The sequence below is a fragment of the Calidris pugnax genome, unplaced genomic scaffold (genome assembly GCF_001431845.1).
Source record: "Calidris pugnax isolate Ruff unplaced genomic scaffold, ASM143184v1 scaffold178, whole genome shotgun sequence".
NCBI classification, from domain to species: Eukaryota; Metazoa; Chordata; class Aves; order Charadriiformes; family Scolopacidae; genus Calidris; species Calidris pugnax.
The window spans coordinates 1,411,748-1,439,033 of NW_015090986.1; the positions used below are offsets into that span (position 1 = coordinate 1,411,748).

Consider the following 27,286-nt stretch of genomic DNA (forward strand, 5'->3'; position numbering starts at 1 on the left):
ATGGCTCTGCGATCACAAGTTATGAAAGGAAGGGGGCGGGGAAGCATGTTAACATTAGCAGATCTGAGCTCTTGGGCGTCTGCAGAGCTCTCAACCATCCCCAACTAAAGAACCACTGTTTAAGTGCGAAACACACATATAACGGGCACGTACATCACATGGGCGAGGAGCAGGGTTGCTGTAAGACAGCAGAGATACCAAGGGACTAGAGTCCTCATCTTTCTGTTCAGCAAGCAACGGGAGCACCAGAGTGCCGATTCCCCGTTGTTTGAATGGGGGGAAAGGAATCTGTAACATATATCCAGAAAAGGATTTCAATGCACTTCATGGACGTAAGTAAGAAAACCTACCTATTGCCCTAGAGCGTTAGTGGCAGATAAAAAGCTTGACAAAAGTCTTTCAAACAGCAACTGCCGAGTATTTTTTGTATCATCTGCTGTGTGCTACCCTCAATGCGACTGATTATTTTCTTGGTTTCTGAAAAGCAAAGGGTATCAGGATAACTTAGTTGTGGTTTTTTGAAACAGTCTTACCCACCAAGAGAGGGTCTTAAAAGAAATCTGTAGTGACATACTAAAACTGTAGCTTTCAGGGTAGCCACCTGAGTGAGGCAGCTGATCCAACCTATGCTGCATCATAGCATCATAGAATAGTTTGGGTTGGAATGGAGCTTTTAAGGTCATCTACTCCAACCTCCTGCAGTGAGCAGGGACATCTTCAACTAGATCAGGTTACTTGGAGTCCCAGACAAGCTGACCTTGAATGTTTCCAGGGATGGGGGACCTACCACCTCTCTAGGCAACCTGGGCCAGCATTTCACCACCCTCATCATAAAAAATGTCTTCCTTATATCTAGTTTGAACCTACCCTCTTTTGGTTTAAAGCCATTACCCCTTGTCCTGTTGCAGCAGGTCCAATTAAAAACTCTGTCCCCATCTTTCCTGGAACCCCCCTTTAAGGCAACAGTAAGATCTCCCCCAGAGCCTTCTCTCTCCAGGCTGAATGACCAAGTCCTTCTCATCAGGGCTGCTCTCAAACTCTTCATCCTCCAGCCTGTATTGATTCTGGAGGTTGTCCAAGTGTAGGACCCTTGTTGAACCTCATGGAACGCTGGAGGGAAGGGATGCCATGCAGAGGGACATTAGCAGGCTTGAGAGCTGGGCCCATGAAAACCTCATGAAGTTCAACCAGGCCAGGTGCATGGCCCTGCACCTGGGTCACAGCCATCCCAGGCACCAACACAGGTTGGACGGAGAACTGATTAAGAGCAGCCCCGAGGAGAAGGACTTGGGGGTGTTGGTGGACAAGAAGCTCAACCCAAGACAGCAATGTGCGCCAGTGGCCCAGAGAGCCAACTGCATCCTGGGCTGCATCAAAAGAAGCATGGCCAGCAGGTCAAGAGAGGTGATTTTCCCCCTCTACTCTGCTCTGGTAAGACCCCACTTGGAGTACTGCATCCAGCTCTGGAGTCCTCAGCACAGGAAAGACAGGGACCTGTTGAACCAGGTCCAGAGGAGGGCCATGAAGATGATCAGAGGGCTGGAGCACCTCTGCTCTGAGGACAGGCTGAGAGAGTTGGGATGTTCAGCCTGGAGAAGAGAAGGCTCCGGGGAGACCTCCTTACAGCAGCCTTCCAGTATCTGTAGAGAGCCTACAGGAGAGATGGGGAGGGCCTCTTTATCAGGGAGTGTAGCCATAGGAAAAGGGGTGATGGTTTTAAACTGAAAGAGGGGAGATATACATGAGATATTAAGAATAAATTATTTCCTGTGAGGGTGGTGAGACACTGGCACGGGTCACCCAGAGAAGCTGTGGATGCTCCATCTCTGGAAGTGTTCAGCACCAGGCTGGATGGGGCTTTGAGCAACCTGGTCTGGTGGAAGGTGTCCCTGCCCATGGCAGGGGGGCTGCAACAAGATGGTCTTTAAGGTCCCTTCCAACCTGAACCATTCTAGGATTCTATGAGGTTCCCATGAGCCCACTGTTTGAGCTTGTCCATGTCCCTCTGGATGCCATCCCATCCCTCAGGTGTGTCAACCACAGCACTCAGCTTGGTGTCGTCTGCCAACCTGCTGAGGGTGCACTCGATCCCACTGCCTGTGTCATTGATGAATATTTTGAACAGTGATGGTCCCGATACGGTCCCGTAAGGTTAACCCCTGGAGTTAACATGAGTTTTTAAATTGACTTCAGCTATTTTTGGGTCAAAACTTAGGTGCACTGGAGATTACATATGACAATGTTTATTTTTCTCCAACAGTATCAGATGCATTTGGGACTAAGCAAATTGTGAAATTTTACTGTACAGGTGTATAATATTCAGTAATTTACTTATCAGCTGGCAACTTAAGATGCTTCTGCTTATTGTTTATCTAATTTGTCAGAACCTACTAGATAACTTTTGCTTCCAGGCAGGTCTCTATGTAGTAGAATGTAGAAGTTGGTTTTTTTATAGCAATAATGCTGACCTTTTGGTGTGACACAAGCAAAATGAGCTAAAGTATGGCTCAGCCTTGGAAACCTTTGTAAGCAACAAACTAATCTTCAGCAAGGTAAACACTGACAAAACTATCGAAAACCCCAAGCCCTCATAGCATAATTCCTGACGTGCTGGACTAAAGAAAACTGTACTAAGGCCATATAACTTTTTAAAAGGAATTTTTTTTTTTGCCTTGAAGGAGACTGTTTCAAATGACAGTTTAATTTTGAAGGAAATGAAAAACATCATGGAATAACCACTGCTTTAAAACCTGTGCAGCTAAGTTGCCTAGCATTTTTTCCAAAAGAGAGTAAAGGATTACTGGTTGGCAGCTTTTTTAAAATAACAAATTTTGTTCTGAAGTAATTTTCTAGGCAAACTGAAATTTTAAATGTAATGTAATCAGGAAGCTGCATTAGGAAAATGTAGCCAAGCTATTAAATAGAATTACTTTATGATAATAACTCTACAGCAGCACATAAGAAAATGGCATAATATTTTGATCACTGCTTTGGCATGATAAGGCAAATGAATTAATATGATAAGATAGAGAAAAAAAATCCCTTCTAATCTGTGAGTAAACAACACAATCACTTGTTTAGGAAGAATATAACTATATTTTATGAAAAGTATTGCCTTCATGTAATTATAACATATATTATAAAGCAACAATTTAACTAAGAATTAAGGGAAACAAACATTTCCCAGGACACAATATTTAAAGAAACATTTTGAGGATTTACAGCTGCTTACCAAGCAAACTGTGTAGATCTCCAGAACACAATTTTGATATCACTCCAGACTGCAGACTATCCAGGTACACAAGTATGTAGTTCCCACTGTTTTCAAGTAAATTTAATACTTAAATAATTTTTTAAAAAAATATTTAAAAGCTATATCATGCAAACATTTGTCATATAATTAAATTTTAATGCATAAAAATGTACTGTATCAGCCTGAAATTTGTCTTATCTGCACAGTGAAGAGATTATAAATTAGCTTTTGGTTTATTGATTTCTATTATTTTATCAGAATAAAGTTTAGCAATCTCTTCCTTAGTAAATCCGTACTCTAGAAGTATCTCTTCCGTGTGTTCTCCTATAAAAGGATCTCTTTGAAGCGATGGAACAGCAGGGGTCCTTGATAGAAGAGGAGCAGGTCTAGGACTTATCTCTTCCTCATCATTTTTGATAAAAGAACTTCTTTGTTTGTTATGCTGATGTGAAGCAGCATCATCAAAGGATAAAACAGGGGTGACACAGGCATCGGTACCATCAAATATGCTGCACCACTCAGCTTGTGTCTTCTGTGCAAATACAGATGCAAATTTTTTCTTCATTTTGGGCCAGTCGGAGTAACTGAGCTGACTGGGAAGTTCATCTGAATCTAGTCCAAGACCTGAAAGGTGAAAAGCAAAGTTTAACTGTAGTATAGCTCAGATAAAGTGCTGCCCACAACTAAGTACGTTTCTCAAGAGGAACACTCATTGGTATAAACACTTCACAAGAGCAGCCACTTCCTAGAGATAACATTTTGTCCTGAGGACATTTTCTATAATGGAATTGCATTCTCTACCTGGCAGGAGCAATGTAGAAGTCTGCTGAATGGGTCTTGGACTACAGCAACGTACTTTTCTCACAGAAGCCAGTACATCCACCAGAGCTGGGCATTCAGCAGGCTGCAGCGTGTCCAACAGCATTGGGCTACTATGTGCCAGAGATGAGAAGATGGTGTGGATGGATATACATGGCTCGATCTACATGAAGTACCTCAGCTGCAGGTGCTTGCAGGCCAACTGACGTGCTTCTCGACTCCTTCCTCAGTCCAAACGGACCCCAGCAATGTTTCCTGCTCTCCCCTTCTCAGCCCACTTCCCAGGCTCCCACTGCCCACTGCTGCTCGTTTGGAAATGCGAAACCCACAGCCCTTACAGTCACCACCTGCTTAAGAGCTCTGCTTCCCAGAAGATCAGTCGCATGGACCACCCAGGCATGCAATATGCACATTCTTTCTGAGGCACAAGATGGACACACAGGCTTTGCACTGACAATTTCCTGAAGTAGACAAGTCCTAGGTAGGAGTTTACATCTCTCCTGTGCAGCCAGGTTCCCATCTCTGCTTCTGTCCTTATGAATTCTGCTCTCTGCACCCCCTACCCTTCCATTCTCCTACTTCAAGAAGACCTAAGAATTGCTATCACTTCTTGTAGGATTTATCTCAAAAAGGAAGTAAGAAACAAGAAAGAGAAAAGGCAATTAAACCATACTTTCGAACTGGAGATACTACAGAGGTACAGAGACTATGATATCAAATAGAAATCAGAAGCGGTACATAGAACTCTATCCAATCAGTCACATCTTCAAAATCAGAAGCATGAATATAGCAGGAAAAATTCAGAAAAAGCAGGGATAAGAAGTTAATTTCAGAAATTAGAAAGGCTAGAGAACAACTATCATCATAATGCTTCACAAAACCAACAGCAAAAGGGGCTGCTAAGAAAACAACAGCTCTATGTAAAAGCCAAGAGTCAATGGGGAGCTCTGCAACCATTTAATTTTGAGCATCCTTTCTTTTATCTTTGGATATCTGGTACTAGATTGATGATTAGACTTGCAACTGCTAACAGGCTGGGCTGCAGCCAGTTCCTTACACATAACTCTGATCTTTACCTGTAGATAGGCAGAAAAAACTTTCCGTATCTTCTATTTCTACAGCTTCCTTACCACTGAAAGGGGTAGACATATAGCTACTGAAACATGCAGGGGAGAAGAAAGAAAAATAATGTCCGTTCTTCCACTCTTTAAGTTCTTTCTGCATAATACCTACTACATGCACTTCTTGGGGCTCACAGTCTCCCCCAAATTTAAAAATTTCACTGTTGATCCCAAGATTCTTCAATAGTAGCTTTGAAAATGTATACATGCTTTGAAATGTTACTTTGGTACACAGAGAAACTAAGCACGTCCAGACTCAGAAATACAGCCTTGCAGTTGTTCATGTTTAGAAGAAAATCAACATAGTCAAAGACAGCATAAGCATTTTCACATGTTACTAGAGATTCCTACGGATATCAGGACAAGTATTACTACAAGGTAAACATTAGTCCTCATGGAGTTACCAAGTCAAGTACACCTTAAATCACTAAACTCACAATCTAGTCCTCATAACCATTCAAGTCATCCTAAAAAAAAATCAGCCAAAGATTACTCATACTAAAGATGAACGGTGCTATATAGTTTACTTAAGAACTAGGAGATGAGGCAAATTTACCCTCCACAATAAGTAGAGCTAATTACCAACACGCTATCTGAGATTCTGTTTCAGGGCATAAAATCTTGTCAGTTGGAAACATTGTTTCATCAGTATTTATTTACTTATTAATTATGGCTTGGGTTCTAGTAGCCAGTCCAGAGCAGAGCTCCACCATGATCCCATTACACAATTATATTTGAAGATCGTGCCAGTTGGAAAGTTGGCTCAACGTAATCGTACACGCTCTTGCGGAAGAGAACAATATGCAGAACCTGGAATTTAATATTACACGCTCATTTTCCATTGACCACTGAAGACTTCAACTTTAAATAGCACGAAGCGACAGCGTTTAGGCACTACAGCTGCTCATTTTCCAGCTCGCGCTAACCGCTTGTGGTGCAGACGAAGAGAATCACAGCAGGAGCGACTGAGTCAACAGGGAAACAATTACACACAGCGCAGAATTGTTCGGGATACCACAGGATGACAGATTGCACCCAGCACAATCGAAAGCACAGTATCTTTTACACAGAATATCCGGTAAAGTAGTTACAACTTGTTTCCAAGTTTTTTCTGTTCAAATTTTCGTCTAGGGATTTTTGTTCAGAGAAGTCCAGCTTTGAAAGAACAGCTCTGAAATAATGACTTTTGAAAAATGAAAAATTAAGTATCCTTATAATGATATAGCTTTAAGTCTCCTTTAAATGCTACAGCTCTATTGACATATATCTGCATATCATTTATTAGATACAACAAATTGAAATCCTCGTTTCTACACAACTTCTCAGGCAAACTGCCGTAAAATTAGACACCTAGTTCAAGATAGAGAAAATAGCAAAATTCATTAGATAAATCAGCAAAGTTGCTTTGGTATGTTGGAAACAAACAGTTTCTTATAGTATTTCAGCTGTACTATTTTAAAAGATTATTTAGCAACCCTAGCAGAGCTTTGTTCGTGATTTTCTTGTTTTAGCTTGCTGATTTTCTTTTGAAAATTGTATGCTCATAGCACAGTAGTTTTGCAATTATGTTGCCACAACATGACTGAATAGAACCATCCAGCCTGGGAACCCCTAATTTTGGCTCAAACCACAGTCATAAGGTATATGCAATTGCTCTCTCTTTGAAGACAATTCATTCTCACCCCGAGAGCAAATTGAACTTTAAAATATTCCAAGACACTAGTCAATTTTCATTAAAGTAACTATATAAAGTGTTTTCTCTGCTCAAAGCTTCTGAAATATATAATTTTTAAGAAAATGGCAGTTCAGCAAAAGGTTGATCAGACCCAGAGTACTATCAGAGCATCGCTGAAAATGCATCCACAGCTGTACTACAAGTTTACATATTTAATAAGTACAATTGCAAATGTTTTGGTGCAGCAAGAACCTGGCCTTCTACAGTACCTGTACAATGCTCAAGGCTTATAATGATAAATAAATTAAACTTAACATTATGTGTCACTGAGGGTGTCTAAAATTGAATGAGGAAAACTTTGCACAACTTAATAACAATGTCGTATTGAATTTGGTACATTAGCAGATTTTTAATACAGTACACAATACTTTACAAGATGGAGAGCCCTGTGGAAATCCTTCATAATGATGTAAACTACGTTTTCCAGTGCTTCCTAATTTTTTCCTTCTTTTTAAATTGAAATAATACAATGTAGGAGTCTCAAAATACTATGTAAGGAGTACTATCAAATGCATGTTAAGAACTTTAGTGACTGTTAGTGCTTTTCACATCAATCTACGTTGATACTAAGTTCACCTCATGTATCTGAGTTTACACCACATGATGACAACACAGAACCAAATCCTTACTTCTCACCTGATATACAAAATTTACTGTGTTCTCTGGGCCTCTCATTGACAGGCTATAGCAATATTAAGCACATATTGCTAAAAATCAAGAGAAACCTGCAGAAGCAATTTACAGGTCAGTTGGAAGACATTCTGTCTCTTTTTATAAAAACATTCAGACTTAACATTAGTAGCTAATGTTTCTTACATAAAATTTTTTGTAAGATGCAATGGCATTTTTGTTATTTGTTGGCTGGCTTTCACAATAATAAAATTAAGATAAGCAAAAGGATTACAGCATGTTTGTTTACAGCAAATAGTCTATAGTAAGCCCAGAATACAAATCCTAATACTATAGCTACTACAGCAATTATTTACCGTATCTTTTTTATATAGCTACAGTTTCTCATATAACCATTTAAAAAAAAAAAGAAAAATCATTAATTTGTGGTAAGCAGAAATGTAATTTTCCCTGCCAACAATCTTCTCAAACTATATATGTATGTTCTTAAACTTAGTTTCCCTCTGCAGACCCCTTAAGAACTTCCCTCAACATGTCATTAACTGCACTCTGGTCCAGCTCTGGGTTCCTAGTTCTGCAGGGAAACACTGAAGTGAACCAAAACCAAAAGGAAATTAGTTTCACTTCTGCTAAGCAGAATCCTGTGAGCAGTGACAAATGGTTCAGAAATCGTGTTCCCTTCTTAATTCTGCAATCTTTAAATCTCCAACTCTTACATCTGCAACACTCATATCCTTGTGTTCTCATTATACAGGAGTGGCAAAAGTAACCTACTCTCTGAATATGGCAGAGAGACATGACATAAAGTGGCTTCTGAATATATTTTATCTGGAACAAATTGTTCACCAGCAGAACTCACCAGAACTACAGGAAAAAAGTATGAAATAAAATTATGGAAATTATAACTGGAACATACAATTTTAAAACCACTTAAAAGTAGGCAATTAATGCCTTAAACAGACAACTGAGCCTAAGTCAAAGCTCCTCAGGTTTGTGAGAGAGCAATACAATTCTCACAAGCAGCTTTTTCTTCCCTGTAACACTCAAAGGCTTAATTCCGAATTGAACTTCTGCAATAGATATCTCAGAAAGTAAAGAACCCCTACGCCACAAGAAGGATCTGCTGTTTTAATTTAGTACACTAATGCTTCAGAAAGCGTGCAACCATAACTACTGAAGGGGATAAACACTTCCTATATGAAAATCTGAACAATTCATAATATGGACCTAAAATACAATGAAGAAAACCCACTTATTTTAAACATTTTAAACATAACATTGTGAAAAAAAGTTCTGTCTGACACTTTAAACAACACACATTTACAAAACAAACAAAGAGAAACTATTCATTGTAAACAAGCAAGGACTGTGACACAATTAAAGGCAAAAAGCAAAATTTCCTTAGAAGACTGTAGTCTGTATGTTGGACTTTTAAAATAGACAGAAGGAGAATGAAACACAGGCACAACCGTGATTGCAGTTTTCTACTCACAAACACATACACCAGTTCTTTATTGCTGGAATAACTATTTTTGAAACTTCAGCTGTTAAAATAAAGGCATTTCTGTGCATTGTAAGCATGAGGAGTACTTTCAAACATGAAAATAAAGTTGCCCAATGTAGATGCCCCAATATAGAGAGATGAATTCATAGCTGCTGCTCCAACTTTATGCTCTGAATTTCTGAGGAACAACTAAGAGTAAAACAGAGAATTTTAGTGTTTTCCTCAGTAAAGAGTTATCGAAATAAGACAGGGACCAGTCAGTGATCATGCTATATTGCCTGACCACTGGATTCATCCATCAGAGTCTTCCTTGTATATAAGCTGGGTGGCTGGTTGAGAGAGAAAAGCCCGAGTCTCACCCTGTAGCAATGATAATGCAAGAAGGCTGCAATGTTCAGCAAAGGTGCACTGAGATGAAGAGTGACAAACAAGACCAGAATCCATTACAGAATCTGTTCTCTTTTTGAACAAATAGAGATTCTGTCCCACTCCTCTAGCTTAAAACTAAGTGCTATTCAACTTAATCTCTAGAGAAGAATAAAATACTGCAGCCAAGAATACTGCAGGGCAGTGTTTGATCGCTTTAAGCCAAACATATGGGTATTTGAGTAAGCAGCTTTATTCTTTTCTTTTTCTCTTCGTATTTAATACAGGCATTCTCCCTGAAGACATCTATTGGCATTCCAAATTCCCTAACTTCCAGGGCAAGGTCTTATATTTTACTTTGATAGTTTACATTTATTTTTGTTCTGTAACTCCATTTCTTGCAAGGAAAAAAAATCTCAAGGGATTGGATGAGAATAACATTTCAAAGAACTGCAAAGAGTGGAATGATCAACTATACTTTCTTTTTCAAGATCAAGTAGCTTAGGACTGGACTTCATTGGAGTTCAGACAACAAGGGACAAAGTACCAGCTTCTTCAGCCAAGAACATGGCTCTTCAGCCAAGAACGAGGCTCAGACTCGACACCTGATCTGGGGGCACATGTCACTCAGTCACTCCATGAGCCTGCCTGACACGTTTCATGTATCAGCTTGTACCAATTTGGATATCCTATGCAATGGCACATCCCTTTTTAAGCTACACAGAGAAGCAGCCACTTAGAGCCACAGAAGCGCAAGAACCTTGGGAGCACCACAGGATGCAAGAGAACAAAGCCAAAGCGTACACAGAACAAGACCTGTCTTTGGGATCCTGCTCACCAAAGGCATGACCCACCTTCCAACACTGTACTTTCATTTCATCTCATCTGAATGTCCAAAAACTCCTGGAAGGGCAAGCCCTGGGCACTGACTATGCTCTTGTTGGCACAATATATCTGCCTGGAGCTGAGCTGGCAGCGACTACCTGGGAGAGGAATTGTCATCATTTAACCCTGGCCAGCAACCCAGCACCACACAGCTGGTCACTCACTCCCCTTCCCCTCAGAGGGATGTGGGGAGAATTGGAGGGGTAAAAGTGAGAAACTTGTGGGTTGAGATAAAAACAGCTTAATAATTACAGAAAAATTATAGTAATAATAAAAACTGTAAGGAAAAGAGGAGAGGGGAAAAAAAAAAAAAAAAAAAGGCAGCTTAAACAAAAGAATTAATTTAGAGCAGAATTAGGATCATAGAAACCAGACAGACAAGAGACAAGGTCAGATGTCTTGCTCCCAGCTCGTGGAGGACTCTCCTAACCTGCCTGGTCTCAGTTACTTAGCTAGCCACAACTAAATAAATTGATTTTTTTCCTTGCGGTAAATAGCCAGAGAGTCACAACAAACACATAACACAGTGGGGTAGGAACAACAGGAGACGACTTTCCCAGCCTGCTGCTGGCCCCGGTTCAGAAAAGCACTTCAGCAAAAGCTCAAGAGGGTCTCCATTCAGGACAACACTTAAGCACATGCTGAAATGTAAGTACATGCTTAAATCCTGCCGCTCCTCGGGCCAGGCGCTAGTAAAAAAGGAAAAAAAAGGCTGCTATCCAGTTTTCCAGGCATTTTTAGCAAGACAAGCTGCACCTCTTAGGGACCATTTGGCCTTCACCAACCTCTGGATTTGGAACCAAAGCCCCTTTGCTTAATGTGTGAGCCCTTCAGGACACAAGTGGTCCTTTCATGGTGGGACAGGAGAGCACACCGCACCAACATTCAGACTTAACATTAGTAGCTAATGTTTCTTACATAAAATTTTTTGTAAGATGCAATGGCATTTTTGTTATTTGTTGGCTGGCTTTCACAATAATAAAATTAAGATAAGCAAAAGGATTACAGCATGTTTGTTTACAGCAAATAGTCTATAGTAAGCCCAGAATACAAATCCTAATACTATAGCTACTACAGCAATTATTTACCGTATCTTTTTTATATAGCTACAGTTTCTCATATAACCATTTAAAAAAAAAAAGAAAAATCATTAATTTGTGGTAAGCAGAAATGTAATTTTCCCTGCCAACAATCTTCTCAAACTATATATGTATGTTCTTAAACTTAGTTTCCCTCTGCAGACCCCTTAAGAACTTCCCTCAACATGTCATTAACTGCACTCTGGTCCAGCTCTGGGTTCCTAGTTCTGCAGGGAAACACTGAAGTGAACCAAAACCAAAAGGAAATTAGTTTCACTTCTGCTAAGCAGAATCCTGTGAGCAGTGACAAATGGTTCAGAAATCGTGTTCCCTTCTTAATTCTGCAATCTTTAAATCTCCAACTCTTACATCTGCAACACTCATATCCTTGTGTTCTCATTATACAGGAGTGGCAAAAGTAACCTACTCTCTGAATATGGCAGAGAGACATGACATAAAGTGGCTTCTGAATATATTTTATCTGGAACAAATTGTTCACCAGCAGAACTCACCAGAACTACAGGAAAAAAGTATGAAATAAAATTATGGAAATTATAACTGGAACATACAATTTTAAAACCACTTAAAAGTAGGCAATTAATGCCTTAAACAGACAACTGAGCCTAAGTCAAAGCTCCTCAGGTTTGTGAGAGAGCAATACAATTCTCACAAGCAGCTTTTTCTTCCCTGTAACACTCAAAGGCTTAATTCCGAATTGAACTTCTGCAATAGATATCTCAGAAAGTAAAGAACCCCTACGCCACAAGAAGGATCTGCTGTTTTAATTTAGTACACTAATGCTTCAGAAAGCGTGCAACCATAACTACTGAAGGGGATAAACACTTCCTATATGAAAATCTGAACAATTCATAATATGGACCTAAAATACAATGAAGAAAACCCACTTATTTTAAACATTTTAAACATAACATTGTGAAAAAAAGTTCTGTCTGACACTTTAAACAACACACATTTACAAAACAAACAAAGAGAAACTATTCATTGTAAACAAGCAAGGACTGTGACACAATTAAAGGCAAAAAGCAAAATTTCCTTAGAAGACTGTAGTCTGTATGTTGGACTTTTAAAATAGACAGAAGGAGAATGAAACACAGGCACAACCGTGATTGCAGTTTTCTACTCACAAACACATACACCAGTTCTTTATTGCTGGAATAACTATTTTTGAAACTTCAGCTGTTAAAATAAAGGCATTTCTGTGCATTGTAAGCATGAGGAGTACTTTCAAACATGAAAATAAAGTTGCCCAATGTAGATGCCCCAATATAGAGAGATGAATTCATAGCTGCTGCTCCAACTTTATGCTCTGAATTTCTGAGGAACAACTAAGAGTAAAACAGAGAATTTTAGTGTTTTCCTCAGTAAAGAGTTATCGAAATAAGACAGGGACCAGTCAGTGATCATGCTATATTGCCTGACCACTGGATTCATCCATCAGAGTCTTCCTTGTATATAAGCTGGGTGGCTGGTTGAGAGAGAAAAGCCCGAGTCTCACCCTGTAGCAATGATAATGCAAGAAGGCTGCAATGTTCAGCAAAGGTGCACTGAGATGAAGAGTGACAAACAAGACCAGAATCCATTACAGAATCTGTTCTCTTTTTGAACAAATAGAGATTCTGTCCCACTCCTCTAGCTTAAAACTAAGTGCTATTCAACTTAATCTCTAGAGAAGAATAAAATACTGCAGCCAAGAATACTGCAGGGCAGTGTTTGATCGCTTTAAGCCAAACATATGGGTATTTGAGTAAGCAGCTTTATTCTTTTCTTTTTCTCTTCGTATTTAATACAGGCATTCTCCCTGAAGACATCTATTGGCATTCCAAATTCCCTAACTTCCAGGGCAAGGTCTTATATTTTACTTTGATAGTTTACATTTATTTTTGTTCTGTAACTCCATTTCTTGCAAGGAAAAAAAATCTCAAGGGATTGGATGAGAATAACATTTCAAAGAACTGCAAAGAGTGGAATGATCAACTATACTTTCTTTTTCAAGATCAAGTAGCTTAGGACTGGACTTCATTGGAGTTCAGACAACAAGGGACAAAGTACCAGCTTCTTCAGCCAAGAACATGGCTCTTCAGCCAAGAACGAGGCTCAGACTCGACACCTGATCTGGGGGCACATGTCACTCAGTCACTCCATGAGCCTGCCTGACACGTTTCATGTATCAGCTTGTACCAATTTGGATATCCTATGCAATGGCACATCCCTTTTTAAGCTACACAGAGAAGCAGCCACTTAGAGCCACAGAAGCGCAAGAACCTTGGGAGCACCACAGGATGCAAGAGAACAAAGCCAAAGCGTACACAGAACAAGACCTGTCTTTGGGATCCTGCTCACCAAAGGCATGACCCACCTTCCAACACTGTACTTTCATTTCATCTCATCTGAATGTCCAAAAACTCCTGGAAGGGCAAGCCCTGGGCACTGACTATGCTCTTGTTGGCACAATATATCTGCCTGGAGCTGAGCTGGCAGCGACTACCTGGGAGAGGAATTGTCATCATTTAACCCTGGCCAGCAACCCAGCACCACACAGCTGGTCACTCACTCCCCTTCCCCTCAGAGGGATGTGGGGAGAATTGGAGGGGTAAAAGTGAGAAACTTGTGGGTTGAGATAAAAACAGCTTAATAATTACAGAAAAATTATAGTAATAATAAAAACTGTAAGGAAAAGAGGAGAGGGGAAAAAAAAAAAAAAAAAAAGAGAGAGGAAAATAAAGCCCCAAAAGGACAAGAGGTGCAAATGAAAACAATTGCTCAACATTAACTGACCAGCCAGTCCTCGAGCTGTGGCACCCTTGACAGCCTCCCCCCAGCCATTACTGCTGAGCATGACATGATGTCATATGGTATGTGATATCCCTGTGGTCAGTTGGGGTCAGCTGTCCCAGCTGGGTCCCCTCCCAACCTCTTATGCACCTCCAACCTACTTGCTGGTGGGGCAATGGAGCAGAAAAGTCATTGATGCTGTGTAAGCACTGCTCAGCAGTAAGTAACAAGAACATCCCTGTGTTATCCACACTATTTGCAGTACAAATGCAAAATATAGCCCCATAGAAGCTACTATGAAGAAATTTAATTCTACCCCAGCCAAAACCAGTTCAGGTATCCATGCTGCAATTAATGGAATAATCAGTGGGGAGAGTCTGAGTAAGAATAAGGAGCTACTCCACTGCCACCCTCACTCAATGAAGATCCACCAAATATAAGTCAGGCATGTAGAAACACGGTTCACTAACTCTGGCTACACCCACTTTAGGTGTATTGTTTCTTCGTATCACTTCTACTCATCAAGCAAAACTAAAATTAGATTGAGAATTTTTTTTATTCTTCATATTCAGAATAATGGAAGAGAATAAACACCAAATTATCTTGTGATATTTTAAAATATTTTCATAAATTCGATATGGAAAGCATAGTAATCTACCAAAGGATCACAACAGAACAAATTATTTTGGAATTAAGTAACCAGTAAGAAGCTAAGAGCACATCCGATCAAAAGCCTGAAGCACACAAAGAGTTCAAAGGCAAAGAAGCACCTGCAAATTTCTGTTTTAACTTCACACAACTATTCTGCATGACCCATTCTAATTTCTCAAACAGATAAATCATATTCTATAGTCATATTCTTCAGTCAAATATAAGAATATATGCACAGCTGGACTTTAAAGCACTCTGAAATTGTGTGGTGGAAATTAATTTATAAAGTTGACTATGCTTCTAGAAAAATTCCATTCTATCAAGAAATATTATGAATTACTTCCAATGAACATTCATTTCTGAAACAATTTAAACAGTTTATTTTTAAAAACCACCAACATAGCACAAATAACTGAGACTGCTTGAAATTTTATTTGCAATACCAAAGAATTAGGTCTCTTTTTAAAAGTATATTCAAAATCCCTTGAAAAAAGTGTTTTCCAAAAAATGGCTGTTTAGTGCTCCAGCCACATCAGACCACCATTACCGTAACCCCAGAAGAAAACCTGTAATTTAATGCTAGTTGCTAAGGGTAAGGTGAAGAAGAGATGAAAAATAAAGAAATTAATTGCTCTAAGGTGAACTAAACTGCTATGCTACTTCCCCTACAGTTTCAAAAACTGTTTGGCTTTTACAAAGAAATCAACATAACCAATGTCATGAATCAAAATCAAGTATTAAACAATTCATTAAATTGTGCTTTGCTGATGTGAAATAACTGCTCCAGGCTACTTACCCTTTAGTAATGTCTCATAGAATTGAGGCTCAATGGCACCAACAGCCATGAACTTTCCATCAGAGGTCTTGTAGGTTTCATAATAAGGCGCACCACTATCTAGTATGTTTTCACCTCGAGGTCTGTCCCAGATTCCCAAACTTTGTGATTTCCACAGGAAAGAACTTAAGTAGGCTACTCCTTCTGCCTTGAAGATTTACAGGAAAAAAAAAACAACTTCAGTAAATTCGTTGGCATGTTAATTTAATTCAACATAAAACAAAACAGAAAAAAACCCACTACCAGTTCTGTCCTGTATTAAGATTTTTAATGATGAAATCTCTGCTAAACAGTTTAGTTTCTTAAAATTTTCAATTACCATTTATATACATATGTGAAATCATCTAGAACTAGAGATTAAGAAAGAGCATAAATGTAACAATGCAGCTTCAGATGGTTAACACACTTTCAATGCACAAAGTTTCCTCACCTAGCAAGTTTATAATCATTAGGAGTTCACAGAGAGAATGTAAGTAATTTCAGGTCATGGGACAGATTCACAGAATCACATAGGGTTGGACGGGACCTCTGGAGATCATCGAGTCCAACCCCCCTGCCAAAGCAGGCCCACCTAGAGCAGGTTGCAAAAAAAGCAGGGACAAGCTTCTTGGCTCTGTAGAACATTAGGTATCCAACAGCTGTCAAGCTCTTTAAACCTCTGGAAATCAAGACATCTATACTAGTCCTGTAAGTATAAAATTTTTACCTCAACATTAACTTACTAGAATTTACTGACTATAAGACTGCTATTTTTAGAAGAAAACTGGAAGGAAATAAAAGATTCAGGCTCTCTTATACCAAAGGAACTGGGAAGATCATCTCCATCACTAAAATAAAACAAAAATTATTCTCCCACTCTCATCACTGGTGGATACATAGACGTAGCAAAGTAATGTCTAAATAGGCAAGTGTCTGATGAATACAGCACTAGAAACATGATTAATCCTGTTCTAACTTGCTCCTTAAAGTTTTGGCTATGTGGAGTACAATCAGATGAAAATTAAGGTTGTTCTGCCTGTTAACAAGTATCAAGCTTGTACCAGTCTTTCCAAGTAAAATCACATCCTACAGTAGTTTTGCTCACCAGCAGAATCCATTTTCTTCCAACTGTATTAGAAAAACTGTAAGAGAAGATGAGGCAGTAACAGTATATGGCCAGAAACATTCCAGTAGAACACAGAAAAACCTGAGCTGCATCATTTTGAGGATAATTTTGATTCACTGTGTAAAATTAACGTAATGCGGTCCACAGAGACAAGCACAGATTTTCTAGCAAAATAAAAAGCTACTAACTTTTCATGTGGAAAGATGTATTAGTTTTTACTTTTCCAAGCAAGTATTTAAAACATGCAAATATTCGAAGTATGTAGTCATGAAGTCTTCTTCACCTGGCCACTTTCTCAAGTACCTGCCACAAGGAAAGGAATGCTTCTGCCCTACTTGTCACATGTTAAAGTCAGTTAAAGTACTTTCATATGAGAAAACTCTGTATACCTTACTTCATCTACGTGCTTGTAAAATCATTGCAAGCATATCAAAGTGTTTGCTTTACGAATGATCTTTCCCTGCTCGTATTAACAAAAAAATACACAAACAACATTGGAAGTAAGTAACTTAAAAAAAAATTACACCTGTTTTGGACTGTATAGTGACTTTAGAAATATCCCTGGCTGAGCAACTGGACAGCTAGCTTCTGCCTGAAGCCCACTGCAATCTTGAGACAAGTAAAAAGGTGCCTAACATCTGGACCAAACCTCCAAAAGCATGCTCAAATAATATCACACACACACTAATGGGGTCACTTTCTTTTAAAACATGTAAAGGACAACATTGGGAGACTCCACTTAAGCCTAACTGCAGAATGATTACAGTTAGAGTTATGTGTTTCACTTAATGGCTCCCCCGTGCTAAAAGCATCAGCAGTCTCTGAGGCACAGACAAGAATCTAGAGCACCACCACACTGGGTGACCCGGCTCTGCAATCAGTCAAACAAAACTGAGAATGAATCCCCACCAACATAATCTTTATCCTCGTGACTGACGAATGCCTCTAGGATGCGGGATTTTGGTTTTGAATACCTCCAGGCTGAGAAAAACCCGGAACCCCAGTCTTCTGTCGGACAGCTAAATGTTCTTGCCATGAGACTCTTATGCAAGGGATCATTACCACCAGCCTCTCCTGTGGCTGTCTTTTCACAAAGAGTGAGTCATGCTTGGTCAGATGCCTACCATCGGCAGAAGACTCTGTGTCTGAATTTGGAGGGAACTTAAAAGTGTGGCCCTGACTCACATGCCTCTACTCCAGTGTGGTGCAGAGGTACAGCTGCGCCTACCGCATTGCACTGCGGTGTCGACTCCACATCCTACTCAGGACATGGGAACTACCAGGCTCACTGAAAGATACCTATGGTCCCTAGAGAGTCAATGAGAAGAGACAGCAACTAACATGAATCAGTTCAGACCAGGCATTTGGGACTGTTTAGTATGAGGAAGAGGAGGCTGAGGGGAGACCTCATCACTCTCTACAACTACTTGAAAGGACACTGTAGAGCGGTTGATGCTGGTCTCTTCTCACAGGGAATTAGTGTCAGAACGAGAGGGAACGGCTTCAAGCTCCAACAGGGTAGGTTTAGATTGAACATTAGGAAAGAATTTTTCACCGAAAGAGTGATAGGGCATTGGAACAGGCTGCCCAGGGAGGGGGTGGAGTCACCATCCCTGGCTGTGTTTAAGGGCCGTTTAGATGCAGTGCTAAGGGACATGGTGTAGGAGAGGACTTTGTAGGGTAGGGTAGATGGTTGGACTCGATGATCCCAAGGGTCTCTTCCAACCTAGACGATTCTATGATTCTATGATTTAATTCTTCTGAGGTAGGCAGGTGAAATGCAGGATACTGGGACTACTGGGCACTGTGAAAGGGTGATGCAAATCTAGCCCTTGGCCTAATCCCCTCTACCCTCTATTTGTATCAGTTTGGTTTCACTAACGATACGTGTTCCTTATGTGTATATCACTGACCATGAGAATGCTCCCAAGTGATTTTTCACCTTTCAGCATACTAATTAGAAATAAAAGATAAATAACAAATTCTTCTATCACAAAAATGCACATCTCAATCTAGAATTACTAACCTCAATGACAAGAAATAATTAATTTTTTCGGATGACTTCAAAAAAATAAGACATTGTAACAAAAGGCAAATGCAAACAAGTGGTCAGCAAAACAGTAGACGAAGTAAGATGAAAACTTAATAAAAGTAATATGGAGGACACAAAGCTCCTAAAAGAGAAATTCCTTCTCCCTTTTCTACTTTAATAAATACCACATATTCAGAATACCAAAACTGTACAGCACCTTAAATAATAGGCCTAATAAATAAAAAAGAACATTAAAACGAAACGAGAGCTGAAATGCCATAGTAGTGTGATTTTAAAAATATCTACTTTTATGAAACAAAATTAGGTATAAAAACAGGCTCATCAACTCAGTCTATTTAACTGTCCTTGCTGTTGATGATGCATAATTCTCCCTGAAAGTCTGTTCAAATGAAAGGAGTGCAACAAAATGCCAGATAAAGCACATCTAGTGATACTGGGCAATATTTCTTCCATTTTACAGGACACCAGGAACATCAGCAGGGAACTGTAAATTCCACAATTACAAGACAAGAAATAATTGAGAGAAGTTTTGAGGGCTTAAAAAAAAAAAAGACCCACATAAACCCACCACACATTCCATTCCCAATGAGCCAGAGATCTTAACAGAACATTAATAGACATACATTGATTCTTCTTGTAACAAATTATTCTAATGACTCAAAGTAAGGTAACAGTCAAAACTACAAGAAATATCTTCTTAAGTATTCGAAGAATTCTCATAGTTCTCCACTGTTTTTGTATCACAAGTATACAAACTGTTTCAATTTTCTATGGTAGGTCGTGTTTTTGGACTCATGATAATTTTTGTTGTGGTTCTTGGACTTCCTCGAATTGGTAATTTTTTTTTGAAAGATGATGGCCAGCATCAGAAACAGTAATTTCCTGAGGCCTTATAAATGTTGAATAGATTAGAATTACGTCAGAAATTTTGCTGGCTCAATTTCCTGTTTATACATCTTAATACAGTGTGCGTGTGTGTTTTACAACAACATGATATTGTTGACACATGTTCAGCTTGTGACTACTATAAAACCCCAGGATTGTACTTTAGCCAATTGTCCTCATACTGCATTTGTGCAGCTAATTGTTTCTCCCTAAGAGAACTACAGAACAGTGGTTCCCATGAATTTCAGCCAATTTTTTCAGGTCATTTCTCCAATTTGAAAAGGTCATTTTCAGTAGTAATCCAAGTGTCCAACATACTTGTAGTTCTTCCCACATGCACATCATCTGAAAATTTATTGAACACAATTGCTCATCCATCATTCAGCTTCAGAGAGAAAACACTCAAAAAAACCCAACAGACGTCTATGGAGCTCCAGTTGATACGTTTTTCATTTTGACAATCAACTATTAATAACTATTGTCAGGGTAAAAGCATCAGACCAGTTTTGTACTGATCCCACAGAATTTCCATCTAGATCATAACGCCATGGCCTGCTTCTGAGAATGTCATGTGAATTCGTCAAAAACTTACTCAAGCCAAGACAGCTAACATCTCTCACTATTCTCCTACCTTCAAGGCCTCTTCAAAAACGGGATTTTTTTTTTCAATTGATATAATTTTGTTCAATTTGTATTTAAGTCCAAATTACAGCCTTCACTGTACCACAACACCTCAAAGGGAGGGCAAATTTTTAATTTTGATTGCTCTTTAAAAAGAAAAACGGAAAGAGAGAGACAGAAAGAGAAAAGACACTTGCAGGTAATATAAATTTTAAGGATAAATGTGAATATGTCTTTTCCTCTATGTTAAGTGGGTGGCCTTGCAGTGAAAAATTCCATAGTGTTTAGTATTAAGCTAATTTAGGCTTTCATTTATTTTACAGCACATTAACACACAGTGTTTGAAATTGACTTCTCGGCAATAATCCATGGCAGTGTAATTAAGGGAACAGTGTCTTGTAAGACATGACCTGTCAAAAATTCATAGGCTGATGTATCTTGGATAAAGCCAATGCAATTATTTATTTTATTAGGATCACCACTTTTGATGTTATGTACAATGTCAATTGTTTATTATACACCCTGTTTCCATACACCAAACTTACTCACCAAATATATACAGCTAATATTTTTTTGATGAAGGCAGCTGGTAAAAGGAAAGATAGGGAATGTCACGGGGGAGAGTCACAGTATGTGTCCCATGTCATAAGGTTGTTATGGCTACAGCGATATGTGAGAACTGCTTGCACTTGAAGGAATACCCATTTTAGGAGATTACTTTCCCATTCCCAAGTTCTCAACTTTAAACATTACGAATAGCTCCTATTTCCTCCCTTTTACAGACTTAGAGTAGGAAAATACCCAAACGAGCAAACCTAAGAAACCCTACCTTCCTTGAGACTAAACTTACCATACTTGCATCAATGATCTGCCCTTTGCCAGATTTGGTACGTTCATAAAGGGCTATGACAATGCCCAGTGCACACATGACACCTCCGCCAGCAAAATCAGCCAGAAGATTTAAGGGTGCATAAGGATTTTCATGTTTCCTACCCATCTTTGACAGCACACCTGACGGCAGAGCAAACAAAGCAAACACAATTATGAAATTAATTACAAATCTTAATTTCTACATTTCTATAAGGAAAGTTTCATTCTTTTCAGTCTATGCAAGTAAGCAAGGGATAAAGCAAACTTCTACAACAGCCTTCTATCTCTACACAGCTGTGTCTTAGCAAATAGTCTTTAGTTCACATAAGAATAGAATATATGAAATCATATTGGTGAAGATGAATTTAATTAAAGAGATTAATAAAAGTCTCGCAGATAAACTGTTGATAATTTGGCTATATAGGGACAAAATTTCAGCCAAAAAAACTTGTGTGAAATAATTCTATACTACTACTTTGCACATGTATAGAACCTCTCCCATAAGAATAAACATGCCTCACAGCAACTTTGGGAAATTGTTCTTTGAATTTTCTAAAGCAAAAATGAAGATGTACAATCTCTTGTGCACATAAACCATGAATTAATATTCATAACAAAGGGTTTCATACAGACAACTGCACTTCAGTCCTATCATCCCTCTTCAACTACCATGGGGAAAAAAACGTTATGTATAAGAATGGGTGAGCAACACAGAAAAGTTACCTCTGACTGAATGCAACATAGACACAGCGAACCTATGTTTATGCCAGAAATTATGCAGAAATGAAAGGGAATAGAGCAACAGCTAAGTCAGTTTACTTCAGATGGAGCTTTGAATCTCCTAGCGTGTCTCTGATATCCTGAACAACTTTTTTACTGTCCCCTTACTCTTTGTAGTTCCTTCCTAGGGATTCCCTTTGGGCAAGCAAGAAACCGCAGTACAATCATATCTCTTCTGTGCCTGTAGCCTAAGGTCTGAGACTTGCAGGGTACATGGTCAAAATTTCCTGTAGTGCAAGCATAAAGCCCTGTCACTGACTAAACCCTCATTTTTAGCAGTCTAAAGGTTGTCACAGGCACCAGCAGATATTAACTAATATCTGGAGTTTCTAAAGCAAGTCATTTTTTAGTTAAAGCAAGCCAAAGCTCACCAGGAAAATACTCAGGATGAGATCTCATTTTTGAGGAAAGGTATCTCCCAAACACCTTGTCCTATTTCCTGTAAACAGGCAGAAGAACTTGACCAGTGCCATTTCAATTTCTATTTTAGGAAGACAGCACTAACCAAAATACAACTGATTAAATCAGCTCCAGAGAAAAAAAAAAAACCACAACACTTCTTTTTGTAAACACAAAGTACTACAACCTGAGGTAGCAATGTACTATATTGTTTATGTACTGACTCTTTCCCTATGCTAATAATAAAAATATCATAATAGTTTGAGATCATCCAGACATGAAATTGAAAGCGTTTCAAACAAGGCATCCTTTCTTTACTCTTTTTTATTCTCTGTCAATCTTACATAATGAGAGAAGACTGATCCCACCCCTGAAGAAACTTAATTCCTCCTCACAGTGACTGCCCGTAGGAGGTGGTAACAGATCACCACATTTGCAGTGCCTCTGCTCTGGCTTTGCTGGGGCTAAAATAAACGCTTAATCCAGTGGGAAGCCAAGAAGTTTTGGGGCACTTTCTCTTGTGCCTCACAGGCTTGGATAAGCAGCAGAGACAGCAGTAGGTGGGGCCATACACAAGGCACTGACTGCTACCTAGAGTTGGGTAATTTTGTTATTGTTTGTTACTTGTACAGACATGACACTTGAAAACATGAGCATCTACAACACCTTAAGGCAACACAGCACTGTTAACTTCATTTTAAGCCTACTTTCCTTGGGCTCAAAAGATGCTGCTCACAAACGTGCAAAATAATCTGCAGCCCTTTCAGGATTATAAGCACACACAGGAGAGAGGCTCTGAAGAAAAGCAAAAATGAATAAAAACTTTGGTACTCTCTTCAAAGACAAAAAACGTATTCAGATAAAATAGCAGAAAGCCTGAGGAGACATGCTGATCCAGCTTAACAGCTGGCTGCTGCCGCCAAAACGAACAGCCCACCCAGCCCACGTCTCCTCCTTCCTCGTGCTGACTAGAAAGTTTGTTAGACCCTTTAATGAACTGCTTCACCCTCAATAACCTGCCAGAAAAAACATCCTCATTTCTCCTGGCCATTTTTCGATTCATGAGGGAGCTTACAGAGAGGTTCAGACAAGTGCCAGAGCTGACTGGAGAGAAAGGAGCAGGGAGAAGGACAAGGAAAGAGAGGGAAACCCTCCTTTCCCTGATAGAGGTGTTTCAGGTAATTTGAGCTATCTGCAAATAATCTTTCAATAATTTCTTCAATCTTGATTAAAAGGGGGTAAAAAAACCTTATTTGTCAGGAACTTTTACAGCCTACCTGATAAAGCCAAATAATTGATGTCATGACCTGCAGACTTGGCATATTTTCCTGTCTGGCCAAATCCAGTAAGTCTAGCATAGATGAGTCTGGGATTGTCCTGCAGAAGGACGTCTGGACCAAGCCCAAGTTTTTCCATGACACCTTAAAAAGAGAAAGGCACAGAATCCTAATTCATGTTTATTTTTAATAAGACTCAAAATATACATGGTGCAGAGTTAAATTACACAACAGAACTGAATTGCAATTTATGAAGTAAAACATTCTAATTCAGTATCCATATTACAATGTAAACATTCAGAACATTATAAATTACTAACATAATGCATACATTTTGAATACAAGCCAATTAAGTGGAAATTAAGCTTTAGGGTCTTTTCTTTTTTTCCTGTTTTCATTCCCCAAAAGATTGCCAGCCAAACTTCTGTAATCCATGTCCTGTTGAGTGAGAGAGAAAGCTACCAAAGGCTTGTAAAAAACAGAAAAAAAAAGAAAAGAGAAAGAGCAAACTCTTATGTATTCCGCATTAAAATGACATGAAATTGCTTCCATTTTTCACTGGAATATACTTTCCTCACCATACTAACCCTGCAGTACCCCAGGTGTTCCTGTATCTTTTAACTCACTGATGAGAATGGGCAATGCCCCTACTCCACAAATGATTTGCAACAATTGCACAAAAGAAAATGTGTTCTTTTGTAATACAGAGAATAAGGAACTTCTAGAAATCAATGAAACGTAGGTTTGGTCAGCATGGGTTTACAGTAATCAAGGCAAAAATTTTGATCTTGCAGTTCCAAAATGGTGGTTTTAAAAGAACCAAATTCAAGCTGCAGAAAAATGATAGATTTTTATTGGCTCCACGCAGTTTGGTCAGACTATGAACTATAACTTGTATTGGCACTGCAGGGAGACACATTCTGGAGGGGAAGGGATAATATAACGTCAGTACCTATTCCCAGAATCTATTACTGCAACTTGTTTCACAGACTAGTCCGTAATATTACTATATCTACAAATTCCTTAGGATCTATTTCTATTGTGTAACTTACTGGGCAGTGGCAAGTGACTAATGCCAAGAAGAAAGCAGTGGAAAGTTGGTAAAGAGCAACATTTTCAAAAGCACAAGTGAGAACTGAGTGCCAAATAACCCCTGGTGTCAGAAGGACATTGTTGGAAGGTCAATGGTACATGTGGGTTTAAAGAAACTCTTCTGCCGCTTAGACCCTCATCTTCTCCTTCGTTCACACTAGCTTCATGCTGGACCACAGACTGGCCTAGTTCAGTTACAGACCCATAAAACCTAATGTCTAGTTACAAAATCACCTGCATTTGTAGATTTTAAAAAAAAAAAAAAAAGCAAGTGCCTATAAAACTAAAGAAAACAGAAATTTCCATGATAAGAAAAAAAATCCCACTAGAAAACAGAAAACTAGCTACAATGAAAAATGGAATTTAATGTCTTACTTTTGCCTGCACAACTTCTGAGGAACAAAACAAGAAATTCCTAAGATTAAAACCATCACAATCATAAAACCTTGCTTTCAGAATGAAAAGCATTATCCATGACTCGGGATATGTAAGCCTGTTTCTGATGTGTGATGTTTAACCGACTCTATTTCTAAAGTGACTGCAGAAAACTCCGAAACTCTTCAGCTAGATCCTTACTGAAGCATGATCACAGAACGGTTTGGGCTGGAAGGGACCTTTAGAGGTCATCTAGTCTAATGTCCTGACACGAGCAGGGAACATCTTCAACTAGGCCAGCTTACTCGGAGCCCCGTCCAACCTGACCGTGGTGACAGTCCTCGTAACAGAAGGGAACCCTCATGGAACAGCAGGGATACTGACACAGCCTGGGCAGGAGCACCAGGTGAGTGCCTGTGCATGGTTTGTGAAGGAGAACACACTGGACCCATCAGAGGAATCATTAACTCTGAGACTTCGACCACCGTCTGCTACACCTTACCCACATTACGCTTGGACTCGATGATCTCAAAGGTCTTTTCCAACCCAAATGATTCTATGTCAGCCTCACAAACGAGGGCTCAATCCCATCAGCAGGCCTCACAATGCCCGCAGGACCGATGTCCCAGCTCACACACCACTCCTCGGCTCAGACACCCTCCGGTGCCGTCCAGGATTGACTGCTGGGTGTCTCACCCCACCGGTGGGGCACCTTCCACAGCTTCTTCCCCCTGCTGCAGCGGGGCTGCTGCCCACCACAAACCCACCACGTCCCGCACCATAGTCCACCCGCCCGCAGGAAATGGACCCCCAGAAGCCGCTCCCTTCCCGCCGCCCACTTCACGGGGTCACCGGCTGAGAGGGGTCCCCTCGGCACCGCGCCCCACCGCCCCTTCTCTGCCACTACCCCACTCCACCTCCTCCAGCGCTGCCCCGCAGCCTCCCGGGGCCACCCCCCGCCACCCCTCACCGTGGCGGAAGGGCTCGATGAGCACGTCCGCCGCGCGGCACAGCCGCCTCAGCGCCGCCGTCCCCGGGGGTCGCTTGAGGTTGAGCGCCAAGGAGCGCTTGCCGCGGCCCTGCCGGTCGGTGGTGATGGCGGAGTAAGGATGGCGATCCACTCGCACCACCCGGGCCCCGAAATCGGCCAGGATCATGCCGCAGAGCGGCGCCGGCGCCAGGCCGGCCAGCTCCAACACCCGCACCCCGCTCAGCGCCATGGCGGTCGCCGCTTGCCGAGCGCCGAGACATCGATCCCCGGGCCACCGCCCCCGCGGCCGGTTCCGGCGGCGGCCACCCGGGGGTGTGCCGGGGAGCGCACTGCCTCTGCCCGCCGGCCTCACCGTGCTCTGCCGGCGCCCCTCGGCTGGTGAAACGGGCAGTGTCTCCCGGGCAGCGGGCTCCCCCGAGGGTCGCCGCCCCGGGCCCCCTCCGGGTTTTGGTCGGGCGATGGGCATCCCCTCGCTGCGGGGGGTCGGGCAGGCAGCAAAGAATGAGAAAATGGCGGGCCTGGTCTGTGGAAAACCTCACAGCACCGCCCGGCCACTGGGCTGACCTGGGTGGGCCGAACCCACCGGCACCTCAGCCTCCTCGGGCCACACTTCAGCATATTAACTGACAAAATTTGTTTGGGTTTTTTCCACCAAATTTGCCTCTAAACGTGCTGTCTGTGCCTGTTGGTCCTGCTACAGCAGTAGCCTCTCCCAGAGGGGCAGAAGGCCCCGCTGGGGTACTGATGGTTGTCCCTGCTAAACCTTCTCAAGACTGGACTGCTTGTGGGAAGAATGCCACTGGAATTTTAAATACATAGAAATTTTTAATCAAGATCTGCAGCTCCCCTGTGCGCAGCTGTTAGTGCGGTGGTGCCACAGAGGGAAGGCCATCGCCTTGGAGGCCATCAGCTCCGCAGGCTTCTGCTGGCCAGGAGTGTCCTGGAGCTTCAGCCAGAAATGTCTCTTCTCTGCCTGGCACTTCCCCTTGCACAGAGCACAGGGGCTTGTGTTTGGTTAAATCCGACCAGGTCGAATAAAGCCTGCATTCATGCACAGTTGCTCTTTTAATGCAGCCTGCCTGAAAAGCAGCCACGTTTGACTGGAGGCCATGGTGGTTCTATTTTTGTTTAGGCTGCTCACGGGCATAGACATCCATCCAGGGGAGG

At 40.7% G+C, this 27,286-nt stretch overlaps 1 protein-coding gene across 1 annotated transcript; it reads right to left on the minus strand.

Moving 5' to 3' along the window:
- Positions 1-3,076: 3,076 nt before the first annotated feature.
- AMACR (alpha-methylacyl-CoA racemase) lies at positions 3,077-26,378 on the minus strand. Its single transcript, XM_014953996.1, has 5 exons — positions 26,099-26,378; positions 23,662-23,805; positions 21,186-21,346; positions 15,633-15,819; positions 3,077-3,877 (listed from the first exon to the last, which is right to left on the minus strand). Exons 1-5 carry the CDS (start codon positions 26,346-26,348, stop codon positions 3,468-3,470), a joined length of 1,152 nt encoding a protein of 383 aa, XP_014809482.1. The 5' UTR covers positions 26,349-26,378; the 3' UTR covers positions 3,077-3,467.
- Between the last annotated feature and the right edge of the window lie 908 nt (positions 26,379-27,286).

Bases quoted from the DNA above. Each gene is read 5' to 3' on its own strand.
- AMACR (XM_014953996.1), bottom strand. From the start codon at position 26,348: ATGGCGCTGAGCGGGGTGCGGGTGTTGGAGCTGGCCGGCCTGGCGCCG. The intron at 23,806-26,098 runs GTGAGGGGTGGC...TCTCTTTTTAAG, and splicing joins CATCGAGCCCTTCCGCCACG to GTGTCATGGAAAAACTTGGG. The intron at 15,820-21,185 runs GTAAGTTTAGTC...TAAATCTTCAAG, and splicing joins AGATCATTGATGCAAGTATG to GCAGAAGGAGTAGCCTACTT.